The following is a 26027-nucleotide window of genomic DNA, read 5'->3' as shown; positions in this document are numbered from 1 at the left end:
CATATGCAAGATTTGTTATGTTGCAAGATGGTGTTTCTTCACCTCTTTTCTACATTCTTCTATGTAGGTTCATCTCCTTTTTTCTCGCTTTACCATTTTCATCGCCTTTCTTCTTTTAATAGTAATATTTAGTTTTGTTTCAACTTTTCAGCATCATTCATTATTTTACTTTCGTCTGTCCAGTTTCAACACTTTTACACACTTATTATTTCATTTTTCCTTTTATATAGAATTTAGTTGTTTACCTTTTCTTTTAATTTTTCTTTTCCTACTTTTTTTCATTCTTCTCTAGTCTTCCCCTTCTCTTCTTCATTCTCAAATCTAATTTCCATTGTATATTTTTACCATTTATGTTTCTAGTACCTATTTTGACTAAACTCATAAAACAGATCATCATATGTCAAGAGTCATATGGAAGATTTGTTATGTTACAAGATGGTATTACAACTTTCTTCACATCTTTTCTACATTCTTCTATGTAGGTTCATCTCCCTTTTTCCCGCTTTACCATTTTCATCGCGTTTCTTCTTTTAAAAGTAATATTTTGATTTGTTTCAATTTTTCAACATCTTTCATTATTTTACTTTCGTCTGTCCAGTTTCAACACTTTTACACATTTATTATTTCATTTTTCCTTTTATATAGAATTTAGTTGTTTACCTTTTCTTTTAATTTTTCTTTTCCTACTTTTTTTCATTCTTCTCTAGTCTTCCCCTTCTCTTCTTCATTCTCAAATCTAATTTCCATTGTATATTTTTACCACCTATGTTTCTAGTAAATATTTCGACTAAACTCATAAAACAGATCATCATATGTCAAGAGTCATATGGAAGATTTGTTATGTTACAAGATGGTATTACAACTTTCTTCACATCTTTTCTACATTCTTCTATGTAGGTTCATCTCCCTTTTTCCCGCTTTACCATTTTCATCGCGTTTCTTCTTTTAAAAGTAATATTTTGATTTGTTTCAATTTTTCAACATCTTTCATTATTTTACTTTCGTCTGTCCAGTTTCAACACTTTTACACATTTATTATTTCATTTTTCCTTTTATATAGAATTTAGTTGTTTACCTTTTCTTTTAATTTTTCTTTTCCTACTTTTTTTCATTCTTCTCTAGTCTTCCCCTTCTCTTCTTCATTCTCAAATCTAATTTCCATTGTATATTTTTACCATTTATGTTTCTAGTACCTATTTTGACTAAACTCATAAAACAGATCATCATATGTCAAGAGTCATATGGAAGATTTGTTATGTTGCAAAATGGTGTTTCAACTTTCTTCACCTTTTTTCTACATTCTTCTATGTAAGTTCATCTCCCTTTTTCTCGCTTTACCATTTTCATCGCTTTTCTTCTTTCTTTATTTTTTACTTTTCCACTGCCATGGTATTATCTTAAAACTTCAAATCCATTTTAAAAGTAATATTTTGTTTTGTTTCAACTTTTCAACATCTTTCATTATTCTTCTTTCGTCTGTCCAGTTTCAACACTTTTACACACTTATTATTTCATTTTTCCTTTTATATAGAATTTAGTTGTTTACCTTCTACAAATATTCACTTTTTTTTCCCTACTTTGTATTAATTATTTACAATCTATCCTTTTATAACCTTGTTATTTGTTATCCTCTCATTTTTATCTACTCCTTTGTCTACTCTACACAATATTATATAAAATTTAAAGTTAATATTTTTTAAAATCCAACTTTTTTACGTTATATTTATATATTTTTCTATCTATATAAATTTTTCAGTTTCAGTTTGACTAGTTGATCTGTCAAAAATGAGATCATTGTTTGGAGTCATTACGAAATCAAGTTTCAACTCATCTTCCTTTACCTCTTCCTCTCATTTTTTACATACTTTTGACCTCTTTTCTTCTTTTTTTACAGACTTATTTATTTACCTCTTTTAATCATTCTTCTGTCGTCTTTCTTCTTTACCTCTTTTTTTATTCTTTCATCCTTATACTTTTTACTAGTTTTTTAGTTAGGATTTAGTTTTATATTTACTATATACATATATAAGTTTCCTTCTTTAACTATACCCTATACTATACCAATCTTCCCTTTTAAACCTCTGTTAATTCCCTGCTTCATTTTTATTATCTTCTTATTTTACAAACCCACGTTTTTTACCTCTTTTTTCATTATACTAGATGTCACAAATCTACAATAGAAACCTAATTTAAATTATTATTTATAATGAAATGATATAAAAGGAGAGAGAGGGAAGACGAGAGTATAAAGACAGAAACATAATGAAGAAAAGAGACAAAGAAAGAAGAATGGAAACTCGATCCAGTAACGAAACAAATTTCCCAAAGTAATGACTCCGAATAATTCCGAATTCACTAACAAAAAAGCTTAGGTCAGATCAACCGGTCAAAAAAGAGGAACCGGAGGGACTTGAAGAGGCATTCCTACTCGGTTTAAATATGTAAACAGTTTTTGGTCGAGGCGCAGGGAGGGATTTGCATTTGTTTCTAGTATTTACCCAAAGCAGACGATTTGTATTTGCATTCAGTGCCAGAACAGTCTAAAATGTGTAAAGTTTTACAATTTTATCTCGACTTAAATGATAAATCTCCACTACGCAGTCGGAATTGCTAATGTTTCGTTAGGGCTGATGAAACCTAAATATTTTCTCTTTAAACCATCGCGTTCGCCTCGTCTCAAATCGCACGGGAAACAGCGAAGCCGTTCCGCGTAAATTTTCCCCGATACGTCACACTCAAAAATAAATAAACAAATAAACGAGATTAAACACGTCCTAATACGTATTTACTCGACGTTGTTCGGTTATAAATTGCGTGATAACGTAAAAATGTAAACGAAATTAGATCACGTTATTTACGGTAATGGGATTCCATATTAAAGTATCGCGGATGGAGGCAATAATCGGATTTAACTACTCGCTCCCGATTTATTCGACTTTCCACGCTTTATTGGGAGATCGTCGAAAAATCGACTAGCACGCCGACTTTTCGCTCTAATTTCTGTTTAAAATGGATATTATTCCATACGTCTAAATTACTGACTACGGAATTCCGGTGGCACTTAAAAATAAAGCGATAACGGAAAAACATTTTATTTTTCAACTCCATTTAGAATGGAAAAATAGACAACCGAAACCAAAATAAAATTGGACTAAGGAAAATATTACTTTTAAATTGGACTTGAAGTGAAGTGTATAAATAATAAGGTAGGAATAAAAATAAATTGGTAGTAAAAATCATTGCGAACCGAATTAAATATTTAAACAAAGAAATTTAAAACATAAACACATTTTGCAAAAGTAATAATTTTGTAATTCTGGATAAAACAGTTACTGAATTGTATTAAAATGTATTTAGCCACCTATCAGATTCAACAAATGTACATTTGTACACACATAGCTATTGTTTAATTCATAACGTTGTTTTCACATGTGCAATTTTTAAAACTAAAATCAATTCTCAAACAATATTCAAATATTCATCACATGCAAGTTAAACATTCGAAGTAAATTTCGAAAATGGAAATGACGCTGTATACAGTGGATCAATTTATGAGAAAAAAAGCATAGAAATTGTTTAGGTGAGGGTTAATGAAAACCAATCCTTTTAAAATGAATTTTTAGAAAAGTAAATAGTAAAAATAGAGAAGAAAAAAGTGTAAAAGAAGTGATAGGGAAAATTTACTTTGTTCTATTTAAATTCAGTTAGGTAGTAAAAATGCAACTGACACCTAAACAAAATGGGATTTACTGAAATATTACTTTTAATACGGAATAAAGTTTATGCAGACAATAATGTGGCAGTAAAAATAAACTGGCAAACTACATTATAATATTTTGTAATATTAAAATCCGACATTAAGAAGCCGCTTTAAGGGTGCATTAATATTTATCGTGTTGTTATATTTTAATAACCGCATTAAAGACGCCATTCCCGCTTTGTCGAATCGAAACGGCGTCGCACTGAATTTCGAAAAACACCATAAAAGCGCACGAAAAATAACAAAAAAAGAAATGAACTGCACAAACAGGACGTCATTGTTCCGCGATGTTTGCCTAATAAAGTATGAAACATTAACCGCGAATTGCACAGCGGAAACTGCATAGTGTTAACACACGTTGAACACGAACCGCACATAAACGCGGCAATAATTCCGTAAACAAGCGGTGGGTGTAATCGATGCATTTTCCGAAAACACACAAAACGGAAATTTTAGGTCGGCTGACGTTCCTGTGTCCGGTAACTTGGGTGTCGTTAACGCCGCGAGCTTGCCAAGAGACGGGGAATAATCCGCGATTTTGATTGACGTTGAAGTGGCGATGAAAGGCACTACAAATTGCAATTAGTTCATGTTTGATTCTGTGGTGCAAGCAAACTGCATCAGGTTCACTCTGTTGTTATTATTCGTTCAATAGTTTCATCGTGTTTGTTTGTGATACGCACAAATAAAAACTAAATAAACAATAACTATAAAAAATAACGCACTGTATATTAAAATACAAAATAATAATAATTATATATAGTGTATGTTGCAGTTTATTTTGATATTATAAAAAATAGATGAAGTAAGTAGATAAATATCCAGATTTTTATCAAGACTAAGTTTGGAAACCCGTCAAATTTAATTTGTTTTGACCATCTACCATTATTGTTTTGCTTCTCACTGTATTGTAAACAATAAACTGTTAATCAAAAATCAATTTAATTAATATTTGTACAAAATATATTTAAGTATATTTTTTATTTTTTAAATTATTTCTAGTGAAATATACAATATATTGATTTTAAAAATATATAACTTTTTAAATGGATTTTAAATTGAGTAGACAATAATGTACCAATAAAAAACAAACTGGTAACCAGTTTGTTTAAATAATAAAGAGACAGTAACAAAGAAACTTTTTGCCAAGACTAATTTTGGAAACCCCTTAAATTTAATTTATTTTGACCATTTACCAGTATTGTTTAGCTTCTCACTGTACAGTAAGCAATAAACTGTTAATCTAAAATCAATTTAATTGATATTTGTACAAAACATATTTTAGTATATTTTTATTTTTTAATTTCTTTCTAGTGAAATATACAATATATTGATTTTAGAAATATATAACTTTTTAAATGGATTTTAAGTTGAGTAGACAATAATGTAATAGTAAAAAACAAACTGGTAACCAGTTTCTTTAAATAATAATGAGACAGTAACAAAGAAATTTTATACCAAGACTAAGTCTGGAAAGCCCTTAAATTTAATTTATTTTGACCATCTACCAATATTGTTTCGATTCTCATTGTATTGTAAACAATAAACTGTTAATCAAAAATCAATTTAATTAATATTTGTACAAAATATATTTAAGTATATTTTTTATTTTTTAAATTATTTCTAGTGAAATATACAATATACTGATTTTAAAAATATATAACTTTTTAAATGCATTTTAAGTGTTGTTTAGCTTCTCACTGTACTGTAAACAATAAACTGTTAATCAAAAATCAATTTAATTAATATTTGTACAAAATATATTTAAGTATATTTTTATTTTTTAAATTATTTCTAGTGAAATATACAATATACTGATTTTAGAAATGTATAACTTTTTAAATGTATTTTAAGTTGAGTATGTAATAATGAAACAGTAAAAAACAAACTGGTATCCAGTTTGTTTAAATAATAATGAGACAGTAACAAAGAAACTTTTTATCAAGACTAAGTTTTTAAACCCCTTAAATATAATTTATTTTGAGCATCTGCCAGTATTGTTTAGCTTCTCACTGTACTGTGCGAATTAAAAATATTAGTTTTAATTATGACAAAGAGAAAGCAAATCCTAATGGTCTTAAGGAAACAAATTGTGGGCTTTAGGAATGGGGGAATGTCGTAGAATCAAATTTTTGATATTCTACACATCAATAAAAGGTAAATATCCAAAATTGTCATAAATTTGACATTATGATAAGGGGTTTGTAAGTCGATCAGTAGTCAAACGGTTCCATAAGAAATACCAATTACCGACAGTTAAACACGGAAGGCGCAATGTCATGATATAGGGCTGTTTCAATCAATATGGCTTTGGTCCATTGGTCCATATTAACGAAAAAATTTGTTTTGGAAATATATACTATCTTTCGTGAAGGATAATATGACTCTAAGATGGTTGCTTCCAAGTACATAAAAAACTGGTTCGAACAAGAAAAAGTACAAGTTTTGCTGTGACCTTCACAATCACTGGCTCTAAACTAATTTAGGAAGGAATATACGACAGCACACAATAAAAAATAAGAAAGTATTGTATAAAATTCTATTTTACTTTATAAAATCTTGATAAAGGTCAAAAAAATTCTTAGAAGCATTTTTATTAATTCCTTATACAGGATATCAAACAATAATCTTATTTGAATCATTCATTGTTTATTAATTATTCGAATAATAAACAATTCCATTTTAGGGTTTCCAAACTTTTCTCCAGAAGTGTATGTTTTGTTGCCGGTAGTTGCTATAGATAATGTACTAAAATATTATCTTGTTTTTGCAAATAATTTAATCAGTGCAATAGATAACTCGCTATCTAACTATCACTAGGAATTCCGCTTTAATAAACTTGTTTCAACATTGTCAGGGTCGAGCAATAATTACGGTTTACTTTACAAATTCTATCCTAATGGACGATTGGCTGGGGTCAGTGTTTACTTTGAAATTTACTAAAATTACACGGTAACCGTCCGTTGTGTAAACAAATCATCCGTAACAACCGGAATTTATCAGGATATGCAACCACACAGCAATTATTACCGGGTAATATCTTAGTGGGGGAGCTTAAAAGGGAAGGGAGACGAAAGATAAATGAATAAAAAGGGTATTGAAAGAAAAGTTGAAAGACTATCCTGCAATTAAATTAATCTCCCAAATTAATGATTATTTGTGTAATCTGTGTCCTATTTTTTAGGTGAAAAGTTGTCAAAAAAGGGCATTATTGGAAATTCATTCAACTAGTAATAATATGCAAGTAAAACACAACTGAAACCAGATTTAGAAAAAGCTATATTTAAAATGGATTTTAAAGATGTAAAAAAGAAATGTTGAAGGAAGAATGAATAATAATAATGTAGCAGTAGAAAAGTAAGAATTAATTAAAAAGAAGAAACGTGAAAAAAGGAGTGAAGAAAGAAGAATTAGAAAAAGAACTAAAGAAAGATAAATTAAGAGACAATCCTCCAACATAACGACTTCAAATAATAATCTGATTTCTGCAATAAAAATTATTCAAAATAGAATAACCTAGAAAGTTACTCAGGTGGTTAAAATATGTAATAAAAATATAAATAAAACTGAAACATGAAGAAATTAGGGAAATTCACGTATGTAGTAAATATTCAATATTTCGAAAAATTTATCGAAATTGAATTAAACTGTTGTGAAGATTATAATGCAGGACTACAAAATGAGAAAAAAGAAACAGATAAGAAGTGTATAACAGAGGAAAAGAGAAAAACGAGGGTAAAAAAGGACTGGGAAGGATGACTTTACAACAAAATTAATCTTTCAAAGTAAGTACCTTTAAAAAAAAGAAGGGTTAAGAATAATATAAAGGAGAGAAAAGAAAAATGAAGAAAAAAGATAAGTTAGTGAGATAATAATTTATCAGTAAACAATAAACTGTTAATCAAAAATCAATTTAATGTACAAAATATATTTATGTATATTTTTTATTTTATAAATTCTTTCTAATGAAATATACAGTATAAGAGTAAAAAACAAACTGGTAACCAGTGAATATATAAAACTGAAAGGTAAATAAAACTATATTTAGAATAATAATTCTTTTAAAATGGATTTAAATTTGTTTAGATAATAATAAAAAAGATGTAAAGTTCGTTAAATAATAATGTAGCAGTAAAAAATATACTAGTAAGTAAAAATGGACATAGAAATATTTCTTTTATAATTAATTTAAAGATTAAATAATAATGTAGAAGTATCTAGAAATTATTTAATTAATTTTTGTTTAAAATATATTCAAGTATTTCTTTCTTTGATTTCTTTGTAGTGAATATACAACATGTTAGACACATGAATTAAATTGGATTTAGAAAAATATAACTTTTAAAATGGATTTAAAATTGGTTAGACAGTAAAAAATAAACTGGTAATCACAAATAATTCAATTCAAATTATGGATAATAAAAATATACAAAGGAAACGTAAATAAAAATGGATTTATAAAAATGTAACTTTTAAAATGGATCTTAAATTGGATAGACAATAATGTAGCAGTAACCAGAAATCACTCCACTAATTTTGTATAAATATTAGTATTATTATTATTTTTAACCTGGATAATAAAAATACAGTTAAAGGGTAAATAAAATTAGATTTAGAAAAATTACTCATTTAAAATAAAGTTTGATTAGACAATGAAAATTTGTTATTTTTTGAATAATAATAAAAATATACATAAATAAAATATATTTATGCGTATTAGTATGCATGAAATTCAATTGACATAGAACAATAAAATAAAAAGGTAGGAAGATATTACTTTTAAAACTAATTTAAAATTCGTGTAAATAACACTGTATCAATAAACTAAAGAAATAGCGTTCAATTATTTTTCTTCTATTATTAGTTAAAATAAATTTTGTATTTTCAAGGAAATATTACTTATAAAATTGACTTTTATACACTTATTATTCCCAACTCTCCTTTAGAAAGTACAATTTTCTCTATATCTCAACTCGAAATTTAATTCACATTTTTAATATCAACTGTGAAATATTTATTGTACATTCCGGATTTCCGGAGTCGAAACGGAAACTTCCGCAACATCGATTCAGTTGCGGACCGGCAATAACATCTGGCACTGTTTTAATTACGTAAAAAAAACTTAATCCCGAGATCCGTATTACACTCATATTCGGATTTAACTTATTCTACGGCACACGTTTGGATTTCATTAAGGGGAGGACTTGCTGTTGATCCTGCTCCGGTGCAATTTAAAAGGCAATACCGGCAAATCAAAAAAGGCGCATTTTCCACGTCCGCTTCATAGAACCCGACGCCAATTTAATATACACGCCGTGTGCGATATCCTTGTGAAAAAGCACGACAGAGAGCAGTCGCGTATTTTTAAAATTAGTTTTTTTTTTATCGTCGCGCCCTATCCGTTTCCCGTGTGCGGTTTTTCCCGGGATCACTTTTTCATGCCGGTCGGTTCACGTGTAGTTGTTATCGACTCTGGATTTGTAGGATTTTATAACGCACGGTCTATAAACGTTTATGTCATCCGGGTGCCCGGTTTTCGACTGCGTCCTCCCCCTCGTTCGTCGGATGAATCGATAGGAGTGGGGCCCCCCCGGTAATTGAAAAGTTACGCCGGTTTATGAGCGCGTAATTTTTAAAAAGCAAATGGAACGTGCAGCTCATTCATAATCTTGATTTACGCAATGTCCCTTTCACGAATTCCTTTACGGAATCAGGGCCGTTCATTTTAAAACCTGACTTCCAGTTCCCGACTCCATTACCGGTTAATGTGTACACTGACCTGCAAAATTGAACGAGCTTAACTGATAATTTATGGCCCATGAGTTATTCCACGGATTTTAAACAAAATTATTACTTTCCATTACCGAATAACATTTACCTCCGACTCTCTACCTAAAATGATTCTGCCGCATGATGAACCGACTGAGAGAGTTGGGGCTGAAGTAAATAACCGTGTCTGGCGCTTCCTTTCGGCAACGACAAGGATGGTGGTGTATTTGACAAGTTTCAAAGGAGGAGGCTCCACTGGTTTTGGGGACGTTTAACTTGGGGCAAAAATTTCCAATCAAAATGACAAGCACAAATAAATTAATTTTATTCAATAATTCGGACATTAATCAGATTTCACAGTTTGGTGATGTCAACACTGACTTCAACAATTTTGCTCGCCGACCGCATATCCATCATATTAGCAGGCATCAAAATGCAGTGCTTGTCGTCAACAGATTTCTTATGGTAATTGTCAAATTTCTTGCATACACTGGAAAAACTGAAAAGTACTTTGTCGTTGTTGTGGAAAGCGATGTCGAATCTGTACGGCGCACACACATTGCCGAACATGGTGTAGACGAAAAACTTCAGAAAGTCTCCAGTTTTACACCAACACACCACGAAGAACTGATCGTACACCATAATCAACCTACGACCGTAGCACTGTCGCGAGTTCCTCGTCAAACTCCTATAGGGAACTGCATCGCTGCAATACCGAGAAAACTGGCAAACCTCCATGTGACCCTTCAACTCCAGCCTGTTACCCTTCCAATTGCAAGGCATGGCCGACACGATGGCGAACGGACACGGCTTCGCGCCGTAATCGCAGTCTTTGTGCGACGCAATTTCGTTCCAGTTGCCGAGAAATCCGCAGCCCTTGTCCACGTACTTGCACGGGAACAGCATCTGATGGACGATGTTTTCGAACGTGTGATTTCGGAGCGTCGATTTCTGGCCACGACATTCTGGACACCTGGTCACTTTTTTGAAGCACAGGTCGCAGTAACTGTGACGGTTTATGCACATCCTGATCGGCGGACACATATAGTTGCCACATTCTTTGCACTCCAGCTTTTTGAGCAGGTTCTCGGTTTTTGAATCCATTAGGAAATTTAATTAGTGAAACTATTAGAAAATACTTATGTTTGTCGAATTGATTTATTATATACGTTTTAAGCCGATAAATTGATTAGATCTGTAAGTAACTCAGTGATCTTGATACCTTAAAAACTTCTAAACTATTGTAGAAATGTTTCTAAGAATTTATAAACTAGATTAGATAAATAAATTTATTTAGTTTTTTTTTTATTTCTTTTTCATCTATACGATAAACATTAAATTAGTTTATCTTGATAACCTAGTATTAATAAAATATTAATTTCAATTACAAATGATCCATTTAACTTGTATATTTGTAAGTAAATTGATCTTTACTAATTATTAGACAACTTTCAAAACAAATATCAAGCTTCTTACTTCTTGATTCAAAAGTTTTCAACAATTTTGTATATGAATTGAGCTTCGTAATCACTTTACAACTTATAATCAACATGTTGGTATGTGAAATGTGCTCCCCTAATATTTTTACAACTTTTAATAACATATTTCTAGTAAAAACCTTCTTACTTCAAAAGTCACCAGTATGTTTGTATATGCTTCACAAATAAATTTGTAATATTATTTTCTTATTAACAAGCTTCTTAATTCAATAATTTAGTTATTGTTCTCCGTATGGGTATGTGATTTGAGCTATACTAATCTATTTAATACTTTTTTTAGTAATAAACTTTTTACTTCAAAGGTCAATAAGTTTACTACTTATAATATGAATTTCTTATTAACAAATTCTTTGACTAAATACCCTTCAATATGTTGGTATGTGAAATGAGATTTGGTAATCTTTTTACAACTTTTAATACCATTTTGTTAGAAAAAACTTTTTACTTCAAAAGTTTCCAGTATGATCTTAAAACTTGCAATATGATTTCCTTATTAACAAGCTTCTTAATTCAATAGCCCTCTATATATGCATATGTGAGTTGAGGTATACTAATCTTTTTATAACTTTTAATACATTTTTTAGTAATAAACATTTTATTTCAAAGGTCTTCAGCATGTTTGTATATGAACTGAGCTTCGCCAACTTGTTGATTGAATACCCAACATGTTGGTATATGAATTGAGCTTCATCAATCAATACCCGTTAATTCAATACTCTTCAACATGTTGGTATGTGAAATGATATTCGCTAATCTTTTTACAACTTCTAATACCATTTTGTTAGTAGAAAACTTCTTATTTCAAAAGATTCCAGTATGCCTGTATATGAATTGAGCTTCACCAATGAACTTACAACTTGCAATATGTTTTCTTATTAACAAACTTCTTAACTCAATAGCCCTCAACATATGGGTATGTGACTTGAGCTATACTAATCTTTTTACAATTTTTAACATTTTTAGTAATAACCTTTTTACTTCAAATGTCTTCAGCATGTTTGTATATGATCTGAGCTTCGCCAATAAATTTACTACTTATAAATGTCTTATTAATAAGTTTTTTCATTGAATATCCTTCAACAAATTAGTATATGCATTGAGCTTCTCTAATCAATACACGTTAATTCAATACCTTTTAACATGTTGGTATGTCAAATGAGTTTCGCTAATTTTTTTACGATCATTAATACTATTTTTTTAGTAAAATTCTTCTTACTTCAAAGGTCTCCTGTATGTTTTATATGTGAATTGTACTTCACCAATAAACTTGTAATATGATTTCCTTATTAGCAAACTTCTTATTTTAATATCCCTCTATATATGGGTATGTGAGTTGAGGTATATTAATCTTCTTACAACTTTTAATACATTTTTAGTATTATTTATTTTACTTCAAATGTCTTCAGCATGTTTGTATATGAACTAAGCTTCGCCAATAAGATTACTACTTATAATATGATTTTCTTATTAACAAACTTGTTGATGGAATACCCTTCAACATGTTGGTATATGAATTGAGCTTTGCTAATCAATACTCCTTAATTCAATACCTTTCAACATGTTGGTATGTGAAATGAGTTTCACTAATCTTTTTACAACTTCTAATACCATTTTGTTAGTAAAAAACTTCTTACTTCAAAAGTATGCCTGTATATGAATTAAGCTTCACCAATGAACTTACAACTTGCAATATGATTTTCTTATTAACAAGCTTCTTAACTCAATAACCTACTCACATATGGGTATGTAAATTGATCTATACTAATCGTTTTACAACTTTTAATACGATTTTTAATAAATAATTTCTAAGTTCAGCATGTTTTTACGTGAATTGAGCATATCTAATCAGTTTACAACTTGCAATAATATCTTCTTATTAAGAAGTTTCTTGAATCAATAGTCTCCAACATATTGGTGTGTCAATTGAGCTTCGCTATTCATTTTACAACTTCTAATACAATCTTTAGTAGAAAGAGTCTTACTTCAAAGGTCTTCAGCACATTTCTATGTGAATACAGCTTCTCTAATCAATTTTCATCTTATTAACAAAGTTCTTGATTCGGCTTTTAGCCTATTTATATTTGAATAGACCATCACTCATCCTTATTATTTATTATTAAGAAACTTTTTGCTTCAACAGCCTCAATACGTGTATGAGAATTGGGTTTCGTAACACGTAATCATTTAATATGCAGTAAAATAATAATAAAAAAATGGTCGGTAATAGAAAATCAGTCCGAAAACAAAAACGATTTCAATATAGCAAGTTGGTAGACCCGGAACCCTTTTGCCCGGGGAACTGTTATCTCGGAAATTGCTCGGCAGATAAATGAATATTGCCTTAGTTGTTTGTTAAATTGCCAACAAGCCCCACACAACTTCGAGAAAGCTATATGACAAACAGATTACACTTATCTATGAGTATTTGTGTGCCTTCAAAGTTTCCTGCCATTCCACGGTTAGGTGCAACACGCTTTGGTTTAACTGTGTTACCAACTTCCAATAACGAATGTCTGCATGACTGCGACACAAAGAGACGCACGCTCAACGATCCCTTTATTTAACCCATTAAAATATTAATTAGTGTTATCTAAGGATATTCACTTTTGAATTATTCAGGAACAACAATTATAAAACGATTACAGTTCGGTGTACAAAAGAAAAATTTTGATAGTGGAGCGATGGGTGCAATTTTAATTTAAACTCGTCCGCTCCGAGTGAATTAATTTCTCTCTCGAATCCTGCGAGGATTCTTGTTGGTCTTAGCATAAAGAAGGATTTTCTCTCGAGCAGGTGAAGTTATAACTGAGATATATAATGAAATGAGTGTATTTTATCATGCGCCTGTCACGGATTCCTTGTTTCCTTTGTCAGATATTTCATAATGTTCTCCTTCCTTCGTGTACGGGGTTAAAAATAACGGCATAATATATATTTTTTCTTTTTTGGAACATCTTATTGTTAAAACTGCAAAAGTGTTAAGTCTGGATGTAATTAGATGATAAAATTCGACATGAAAAATATCTATTCACAAACGTGGAGAAGAGGAAGTCTGAGGATTTATGTACTTAATTCCCATGCCAACTAAAACCGTGCCAAAGAAAATATTTCTTCGAATTACACGTTTTTATCTTTGGGTAATCCCATAAAAAGATGCAGTGGTATCAATTAAATCTAATTAAAGGATGCTTCGGCTCAGGATTAAAATTACTATAAATGCCAAAGATTTATTTAGCTCCGGTGCCCCAATTATACTCATTTTCTTTTCTAATTCTATTTAAATTTTTATCCTCTATTGAAAGATTATGAAAATATCCAACTTCCTAAAAAATTGGAATTTATGAGAAAGGAAAAGCAAGAATTTATTAGTTCCAAGTAGAATTATAATAAGATTTCGTTACATTAATAGTAGTTAAAAAAATATTTATTAATAGACTACAAACAGTTGGTTTATTTATATGAACAAAATGTAAGACTAAAATAATATATATATATATATATATATATATATATATATATATATATATATATATATATATATATATATAAATGTTTCAAAAAGAAAATATCAATTACAGTTTGTAATATTGAAAATATTAATAGTTTTAAAAATTGAATATATTAAAAGTAAATAAATAAAATTGGGAATAAATAAAATTAGTAAAAATATATATCTTTCTGCAAAAATGGGAATGTATAAATGTACAATATAGAATGTACAATTTGAAAAATGACAAAAATTGTAAAAAAATTTAACATTAATATATTTTTAACATTAACATTTTAATAAAAATTAATAATAATAATAATAATAATCTAAATAGTTTAAAAATGTAAATAAAATAAAAAAAACTAAAAACATATGTTAAATAGACATCCTAGTACTTTAAATAAATTCATTTTTATGTATTTTTAAAAAACAAATAATAGTCAAAATGTATATAATCATAAATATATTAAAAAAATCATGAAAATATATACTTCAAATAAAATTCAAAAAAAAAAAAATCAAAAATATTAATAAAATGGAAAAATATATTGAAATTATGCAACAGTGAGTACGTGGTTAAAATTTGTCGGATAGAAGGTTGAAAAGAACGGTGTGCTAAAATTGGATTCGGCGGCCCAAACCTTGTATTCAAATAAATTTCGATCAGCTTTTATAGATGGATTGAATTATTTTTTAACTCGTTTCCTACATTTTTTTTTTAAATTTTTTGGATAAGTTGTGAAACAACTTGTATAGTCCGATTTGAAATAAAAAATATATTTGCCGACATTAAATACCATTGATGTCACTTTAAATCTCACAATTTATGAGTACTGAGTGATTAAAAATTTAAAATTAAATTATTCAAGCTTAACAGTGGAAAAAATGATAAAAAATAATTATTCAAATTTTATAAGTTTATAATTATAATTCGAAATTCATAAAAATTCTAAAAATAAAATTTAACTTCAAAAATAAAATATTCATTTATTATTTTATTTTTTATTCTTTATATTTGAATATATAATCATTCAATATTAAAATTAAATTGCAGCATTTACTATATTATATTTCATTTCATTTTATTTATATTTTTAATCTATTTGACTGAATCAAATAATGCAGTATAAATATTCAATTTCCTGGGAAAATATGAATTCAATGTTAAAAATTACGAAAACTGATAATTCTACATGAACTAAAGTAAAAAAATAAATATAAAAATTAAAAAATAAATGATAATATTAATACTAATAATATATAAAAATAAAATAATATTCTAATTTGTAAATTTGTCTGAATAATGTGAATAAGAAAAAATATCTAATTTGCTGAAAAAATATGATTGAAAAATAAAATTATGAAAATAGCTAATATAAATAAATTACTGTAAAAACAAATACTTAAAAATTAAGAAATGTCTAATGAAAATACTTCAAATAAAATTTAAAAAAAAAGTGGAATAGGAATAGGAATGCATAAATAAGCATGAATATAGTATGAAAAATCATAAAAATTGATAGTTAAAGGTAAATAAAAATTTAAAAAAAATGGGCATATTTTGATAAAAATATTGTAAACAATGTCAAAAACTTTGAAAAAATATTAAATATGTTACTTCCTTTAAATGTATTTAATTTAATGGTTGTATAAATAAAATAAATAGAAATATTCAATTTCCAGGAAAAAGTATGTAAATTATGTTTCACAGACTATAATTTGAAAAATCTTATATGAAATGAAAAAATATAGTAAATGATGGCATTAAAAATATCCTAGGTTTTATAACTGTCTCAAAAAGATAATATAAATTACAATTTATTTTAAATTAATTAAAAAGTAAGTACTAAAGACTTCAAATTTTGTGACAAAGAAATTGCAACACCAATTCTATCTATAATTATTCAAATTTTATAAGTTTATAATTATAATTCGAAAATCATAAAAATTCTAAAAATAAAATTTAACTTCAAAAATAAAATATTCATTTATTATTTTATTTTTTATTCTTTATATTTGAATATATAATCATTCAATATTAAAATTAAATTGCAGCATTTACTATATTATATTTCATTTCATTTTATTTATATTTTTAATCTATTTGACTGAATCAAATAATGCAGTATAAATATTCAATTTCCTGGGATAATATGAATTCAATGTTAAAAATTACGAAAACTGATAATTATACATGAACTTAATTAAAAAAATAAATATAAAAATTAAAAAATAAATGATAATATTAATACTAATAATATATAAAAATAAAATAATATTCAGAATTTGTAAATTTGTCTGAATAATGTGAATAAGAAAAAATATCTAATTAAGTACAATAAATACATTTCCAAATAGAAAATAATACTAAACATATTTCAATATCTTGTTAGGAACAGACGTACAGAAATCTGAGATCGGAAAATAAAACAATCTTGATGGTTTATTGTCGTATGGTTTTCATCACAAATTACCTCTTCTCCATCTATTCTATCTCGCCGTATTGATAAAAGTAAACATCGTAAATCTCGGACGATTTGAAGTCTGAGAAATTACAGTTGACGTGCATCTTGATTGAATCCTCCCATTGTGCTCCGTCGATCGAAACGTTGTTTAAAGTGGGATGATAAAGTGCAGCTCTCTTAGACTATTTACCGGTTCGATGAAATAATACCGTAAAACGACAAAGACTTTAATGGACTAAACACCATTAAATGGTGTCACCATTTCACGTGTTTACCGTGCGTCTGTGCAACTACGAGATAAAACTAAAAATTTAAAATATTTACTTAATTAAATTATCATCAAAAAGTGAACGTGTACAGAAAAAAACAGAACGAAAACAAAATTTCGCTTCGTTGCGCGTATCTTGGCACGGCGTTATGCAATTTTAAAGCCGTGGGCCAAATAAATCGCGTTTGTTTTAATAATTTAAATGCCGCCGCGTATAGCAAAAGCGGTTTTGTGCGCCGCTAACAACGAGATTTATCGTTGTCGTATTTTAGAAAAGAAATACAACCGCGAAAAGAACAACTGTTGGTGTGAAATAAATGATACCCACTCCATATTGTATGAGAGACTCGGGAGTCGAGCATCGCGAACAACACAACCGAATTGATCGGTGCATCTAAATCTTTCACATTCGGGGGAATTTATACTGTTTCGGTAATTTTGGAGATTTTAACTGAATTTATTGGACAATAGCCCGAAACGGAACAAAGCAAATAAAAAAGGAACTAGGACAAAGGATAAACCAAACAAACTATGAAAGAGAACTGGGACAATGGATAAATTGAAACATTCGAAATACAAAATTTTAATCTTAGAATGGAATGGTTATTTAGCAAAATGTAACATATTGTATATATATATTATAAAATTTTTAATTATTAAAATTATTTTATCGTCATAAATGTACTAAACAACAAAGATATAATAATATCATCCAGAAGATAGTGTTCAAATTTAATATTCTTTTGGTAAAACATAGATGTTATATCAAGGATCAAGGTAATCGATTAAAATTTAGTAATGTTTCGTGTAGGTTTTCTTATGCAAACTTTTTTATTAACAGTTTTGATAAAATTCCGAGGATTACAAAAACAATATTGAAGAACTCCTGGACCCGACAAGCTATCGGCAACTGACTAAAGATCCTCGTTATTAAGAAATCATCCATACCAACGGATACCCAAAAACAAATAGTCAAATCAGAAGCGCTTCCATCTCACTTATATGGTTTGCCCAAAATATATAAGGATAATGTACCACATCGACCCATCGTTAGTACTCCTGGGTCACCAACATATAACTTAGCTAAGTATCTTACTATATTGCTGCAACCTCATGTTAGAAACACCCCAACCTTTATTCAAGATTCCACCCATTTTGATGAGATATTGAAAGTATTACATTTTGATGTAGATCATAGACTGTTCAGTTTCGACGTAGTGCCACTTTTCACAAGTTTCTGTTAATGATTCCTTAAGCACCATATCTGAAATATTCCCTCCAGATATAGTGGATCTTTTCCGTATGTGCCTTACTGAAAGCTATTTCATTTGGAACAACAAATTGTACGATCAGACTGAAGGATTAGAATGGATTAGTCCAATAATCGCCAATTTCTTTACGGAAAAGTTTGAACAAAAAGCGATTGTGACTTATAAACACAAACCTTCCGTTTGGATTCGTTACATGAATGATACAAGAAAAACTGGATCAGTTTCTAAAACAGCTATACTCTCAGTATAACAATGTCAAATTCACAATGGAATTGGAGAAGAGGAACCAAATAGCTTTTTTGGATCACCTAGTAAAAAGGGTTGGCCAATGGTTGCAACGTATAATGAGACCTGATACTAATAAGAAATAGCCATCTAGTGACCTTACGATTGATAAAACTTTTCTTCAATATACATCTAGGAAAAGTTATCGATAGAATTGGTGTTGCAATTTCTTTGTCACAAAATTTAAAGTCTTTAGTACTTACTTTTTAATTAATTTAAAATAAATTGTAATTTATATTATCTTTTTGAGACAGTTAAAAAACCTAGGATATTTTTAATGCCATCATTTATTATATTTTTTCATTTCATATAAGATTTTTCAAATTATAGTCTGTGAAACATAATTTACATACTTTTTCCTGGAAATTGAATATTTCTATTTATTTTATTTGTACAACCATTAAATTAAATACATTTAAAGGAAGTAACATATTTAATATTTTTTCAAAGTTTTTGCCATTGTTTACTATATTTTTATCAAAATATGCCCATTATTTTAAACTTTTATTTACATTTAACTATCAATTTTTATGATTTTTCATACTATATTCATGCTTATTTATGCATTCCTATTCCTATTCCATTTTTTTTAAATTTTATTTGAAGTATTTTCATTAGACATTTCTTAATTTTTAAGTATTTGTTTTTACAGTAATTTATTTATATTAGCTATTTTCATAATTTTATTTTTCAATCATATTTTTTCAGCAAATTAGATATTTTTTCTTATTCACATTATTCAGACAAATTTACAAATTATGAATATTATTTTATTTTTATATATTATTAGTATTAATATTATCATTTATTTTTTAATTTTTATATTTCGTTTTTTACTTTAGTTCATGTAGAATTATCAGTTTTCGTAACTTTTAACATTGAATTCATATTTTCCCAGGAAATTGAATATTTATACTGCATTATTTTATTCAGTCAAATAGATTAAAAATATAAATAAAATGAAATGAAATATAATATAGTAAATGCTGCAATTTAATTTTAATATTGAATGATTATATATTCAAATATAAAGAATAAAAAATAAAATAATAAATGAATATTTAATTTTTGTCCTTCATTTCTTCATTTTATTTATGTTATATTTTTGAAGTTAAATTTTATTTTTAGAATTTTTATGATTTTCGAATTATAATTATAAACTTATAAAATTTGAATAATTATTTTTTATCATTTTTTCCACTGTTAAGCTTGAATAAGTTTCACAACTTATCCAAAAAATTTAAAAAAAAATGTAGGAAACGAGTTAAAAAATAATTGAATCCATCTATAAAAGCTGATCGAAATTTATTTGAATACAAGGTTTGGGCCGCCGAATCCAATTTTAGCACACCGTTCTTTTCAACCTTCTATCCGACAAATTTTAACCACGTACTCACTGTTGCATAATTTCAATATATTTTTCCATTTTATTAATATTTTTGATATTTTTTTTTTTGAATTTTATTTGTATATATAAGTATATATTTTCATGATTTTTTTAATATATTTATGATTATATACATTTTGACTATTATTTGTTTTTTAAAAATACATAAAAATTAATTTATTTAAAGTACTAGGATGTCTATTTAACATATGTTTTTAGTTTTTTTTTATTTTATTTACATTTTTGAACTATTTAGATTATTATTATTATTATTATTAATTTTTATTAAAATGTTAATGTTAAAAATATATTAATGTTAAATTTTTTTACAATTTTTGTCATTTTTCAAATTGTACATTCTATATTGCACATTTATACATTCCCATTTTTGCAGAAAGATATATATTTTTACTAATTTTATTTATTCCCAATTTTATTTATTTACTTTTAATATATTCAATTTTTAAAACTTTTAATATTTTCAATATTACAAACCGTAATTGATATTTTTTTTTTTGAGACATTTAAACTACATTTTATTTAAGAATTATATATATATATATTAATTAATATTATATTTAATTAAGAAGGTACACAAAAAATTTAAAAAAAATATAATATAAAATAACTAAAATTTATTTATTATAATTAACAATTACTAAAAATTGCTAATTGTGTAAATATAAAATTACAGATTTAATAATAGAAATAATAATAAAACTAAGTATAAAAAATGTTTATGGCAAAATTATTTAAAAATCATTTACATTTTTATTCAATTTTAAAATTAAATAAAAAATGTGTGTACAGTCTAATTTTCTGGAAAAGTAAGTAAGGTAAAATAAGATTATAACAAATATACAAACTTATGAATCAACTATACAAGTTTTTTGAACATATTTGGCAACTAGGAATGTAGAATTATATATACTTCAGGTTTTTAATATTGAAAACATATTTTTAAGTCTTTTTTAATTTTAACAATTCTATTTCTGACAATAAAAAATAAGCGAACTAATTGAAATGTCTTATTATAATGAAAGTAAATTAAAAAAAAAGATTATGGCAAAATTAAATTAAAGTCAAGTAGAAACAAATACATAAAAATTAATTCATAAATTATTAGTATTAAATATAAAAAGTGTAATATGAAAATACTGAATATTTTATTTTTTTTTTTTTGATTATTTGTTATAGAAAAATCAAAATTAAAAAATTATAACTTATTGAAAAAATCAAGAAAATATACTTAAAAAATATTTAAAAATATATAAAAAATTCAAATCTCTCTTTACTTTTTTAAGGGATTCAAAACATATTTTTATTTATTTTTTTAAACATAACAATTTTATAAAATAAATAAAATTGTTGTTAAAAATATATGTATTAAAAAATTTGGGGTTAAAAAATAATTGAATTAATTGAAATCATTGATATCATGAATGTTAAAGATTAAAATTAAAAATAAATAATATAAAAAAAAGATAAAATTAAATTTATTCTTCATCAGTTAAAATTATTAAAAATAAAATAAAAACTGAGGAACCAAAATCTGTATACTAAAAATATTTCTGAAGATAAGAAGAAAAATATTGAATAAATTAAAATATATCATATATAAAATATTAATTAAGGATAAAATAAAATAAAAACGTATAATTTATTAAAAAATACTAGGAATGTAGAATCATATATACTTTAGTTTTTTAATATTTTTAATTCTTTTTTAATTAACATTTCATTATAAATAAAGTTTAATCATAATTAATCTACTATGAAAAATTCTGAAGATAATAAATAACTGAACTAATTGAAATGACTTAATATAATGAAAGTAAATAAAAAAAGATTACGGTAAAATTATTTTTAAAAAAGTAAAGTCAAGTAGAAACAAATGCATAAAAATTCATAAATTATTAGTATTAAATATAAAAAATGTAAAATGAAAATATTGAATATTTTATTTTTTTAATATGATTATTTGTTATAGAAAAACCAAAATTAAACAATTATGACTTATTGAAAAAATCAATAAAATATACTTAAAAAATATTTAAAAATATATAAAAACTCAAATCTAAGTTCTTTACTTTTTTAAAGGATTCAGAACATATATTTATTTTTTTTTAACATAACAATTTTATAAAATAAATAAAATTGTTGTGTAAAATATATGTATTAAAAATTTGAGGTTAAAAAAATAATTGAATTAATTGAAATCATTGAAATCATGAATGTGAATATTGAAATTAAAATATATCATATATTAACATAATTTATTAAAAAATAATTTTAAATATATATATATATATATATATATATATATATTTAATTAATAAATTAAATTTAAAATAAAATAAAAACATAATTTATTAAAAAATAATTTTAAATACATATATATATATATATATATATATATATATATATATATATATATATATATATATATACCATAAATAAGAATCTATATACTGAAAATACTTCTCAAGATAAGAAGAGAAATAGAAGATTGTCTTAAAAGTATTTAAAAAATTCAGAGAAGATTGAATAAATTAAAATATATTATATAAATGTAATAAATTAAATCAATTTTTTTATAAATTGAAAATGTATTAAAATTTATTATAATTTTATGTTACTGTTAAATTAAGCAAAAACTGAAAAATATAGCAATAAAAATAAATTACATAAATAAACACATACGAAGCAACGCTCCTAAAACGAAAACAGCAACATAAACTGGCAATTAAGGGTGAGAATCCCTCAAAGCTCGAATCAATCAAAACGTCCGTTTCGCGATCCGGGAAACGTGTCTAACTGAATAAATGGCCGTCTTTTTGCCAATTCCCAATCGAAATTTATGCGCCCCCGGAAAGCGTCCGGATCCGGCGTGCAGGTTAATAAAGTGCACGAGGCATAAATCAATTATCTGTGAAACGAGGGATGGCTTTCGCCGACCTTGAACCCGATCGTTTTAATGAGTTCTTTTCATCCCGGGACGGCGACACGCGGATGACGGATGCTATTGTCACGGATTTCGGGGTGGGTCAATTAAAGGCGACGAGCGACTTCTTACCGATTAATAAATCAAAATTCCGGACACCGATCCGGTCGCTCTGATCAACTGCTAATGCACAATTTATGTTTGCTTCGGTGCGAAGCAACGAACACGTTGTTTTTATTGCGGTTCCATTTCCGCCTTTCGGACAATGATAAATTTTATCGGGGTCGCAAATTTAAATCCAATCCCGTCACTGCGTCGTAATCGGTGCAAAACCGATACTCACGGATTGCACCAGTTTCAACGAATAAGATGGTAATTAACAGAAGATCCACTACGGTAAAGTTCCAGGCACCATTTCCTAGTTGTTGTGCGCATACAGACACACACAACAAAGGGGCCGATGGGCAGCAACAATTCGAAAACTTGCTACGTTTGATGTTGATTGTTGAGCGTTTCCGTTAGAGCCGACACCGTTTTATTTAACCCCGGATCCCGAATTAATTTCACAGCGACCGTTGCTGCGAGGCTTGATACAAATGATTTTCTTAATGAACGGGCCAGAAATCGATGAACTGACCACCGAAACATTTGTTAATTTGCTAATTTGATCGTTTAGCCGTCCATCAATTATTTCGGTTATCCGATGGACGTAATTAGTGTGCGCAATTGGGTAGTTTATTAATTGACATTGAATATGAACGCGGGCGAATATTAAAAACGCTATTTAGGTCAATTTCGTAGGCTCATAAAATGTTAGCGAGCTCAAGGAAGGTTAATTAGTACAAGTTTGTATCAGCATAATTGTATTAAAAAAGATAGACGTGAAAGAAGATTAATTTGGACGTAGCCATGGCGACACATTTCTGATTTTCAGGTCTTGTACTCGAATATGTAGATAGCCAAAGAGTGGAGGTATCCTCATATCTCACGAAGTAATAACCAAAAGGGAATAGGAACAAATATTAACGTAAGGTAACTCTGAAAATAATATTTAAGAATATATTCTTAAGTGGTGTTAAGAAACCTCTAACACTAGAAATATCAATTTTACTTTCTAATTTACTAATTATAGATGCTTTTAAGATTTTTGATTATCTTGACAACATTTTGTTGAATTTTTGCTACCTCTCAGTTATATATTAAATAAACTTAATATATTACACTGAACTCCAAAAATGACTGAACTACTGAGGAAGAAGAGTTTAATGTCACAACTAGGAGTAGAATATACTGATGGTTTATGATATCCAGAGAGACTAGAATAACTGGAATGATTAGTAAAAAAGAAAATAATTAATTAATATTTTTAATTTGTGCAACAAACAATGATTGCAAAATTAAGTAAAATTATTTATTTTCTATGTTATGGTGACGTATGCAATTATGGTATATCTTCTCTAAATCACTATATTTTTCAATGTTTTTGTTTAAATCTTGTACGTTAAAGATGTAAAAATAAAAATATTGAGAATAAAACAATTTTTTCTCATAAAATAGACATATGCCAAATTCCCTAGTACCATATGAGAACTATTTTTTTAATGAAGAGTGATCTTGTAATAACTCTTTTAAAAGTATTTTTATTCTCTGTATAACACAGATAGAGAATAATGTGTTAGATAAATTTCCAGCAAAACTATTAAATTATTCATCATTTATTATTAAAAATCCGATATTTAGTGGTCTTGTGTCAAATTAATTAGTACGAAACGATCATCTTGTAAAATCTAATTTGGAACGAAATTTATTCTCTATCTATTCCCATTCTCTCTCCAATTTCAAATGAGGAAATTCAGTGTCTTAGATAAACTTAAAAAAACTATTGAGTGTTTATTATATATCCACAATTTTTTTAATGTAAAATATTATCTTGAAATAACTATTTTATTATCCCTTCAACGTTATTTCACTGGCTAATATCGGAGGAGCAGATCCAGAGTAATGTGTATTATGGGCACAGTTAACAATTTTATTTTACTGAAAGAGATAATCTTAAAATACTTAATCTGAAAGGTTTTTTATTCTATTTTCATTTTATTACATTATTTCACTACCTAATTTTGGATAAGTAGATCCAAAGTAATATTATTTACATTTTTTATTATTGAAATTTTTCAGTACCATATGGGCACAATCAACAATTTTTTTTCCTAAGGGTGATAATTTTATAATACCTAATTTAACAGGTTAATATCGCAGGAGTAGACCCAGAGTAATTTGTTGTTTAAATTGTTAAGTATTGAAATTTCCCAGTACCATATGAGAACAATTAATATGAAAAAGTTTATATTCTCTGTCCAATGCTATTTCACTGGTTTAATATTGAAGGCGTAGGATCCATAGAATCGCCATTATAACGTTACTCTGGTAACCCTATATGTAAAAAGCATTTAAAGTAATTAAACAGTTCAGAATAACCTACCTCGAACCTTGAATTATGAAGTGTTAGCAGGTATAATAAAGATCTGAAGAAGCTTAAATTTCATCCATGCTAAACTGAAAAGTTTGCATTAACTAACGGAATAGAAAAATGGTGGGCAGGAAAATGATATCTAGTGAGGCAGAATATAATATATCTCGACAATGTCACATTCAAATTCCTCAAAAAAATTAATTAATGCATATATAGTGGGAAACCACCTACATATGTCTTTGTAAAAGTTCTATGTCTCAATATATTTGCAAATTTCTATCGTTCAAGAAATAATGAATGCAAATCCTAAAAAGATTAACATTAAAATTTCAAATAAGGTGAAGCAAGGCCTTAATACACTACATATGGGGTTATCAGGATAAGGATTATTAAACACCCGCTTTCCTTCATGATAA

At 27.1% G+C, this 26027-nt stretch overlaps 2 protein-coding genes across 4 annotated transcripts in view; both read right to left on the bottom strand.

The window, feature by feature from the left end:
• Positions 1-26027, bottom strand: part of LOC109601592 (uncharacterized) — a 114837-nt gene that overhangs the window by 73345 nt on the left and 15465 nt on the right. The gene's annotated exons all lie outside the window — the stretch shown is intronic.
• On the bottom strand, positions 9884-10633 carry LOC109601589 (uncharacterized). The gene has a single exon (XM_020017838.2). The coding sequence runs from the start codon at positions 10631-10633 to the stop codon at positions 9884-9886; it is 750 nt and encodes a 249-aa protein (XP_019873397.2).

This window comes from Aethina tumida, chromosome 5, assembly GCF_024364675.1.
Source record: "Aethina tumida isolate Nest 87 chromosome 5, icAetTumi1.1, whole genome shotgun sequence".
Taxonomy (NCBI): domain Eukaryota; kingdom Metazoa; phylum Arthropoda; class Insecta; order Coleoptera; family Nitidulidae; genus Aethina; species Aethina tumida.
The sequence above is the reverse complement of the archived record's forward strand: the minus strand, read 5'-3'. Positions and strand labels throughout refer to the sequence as shown.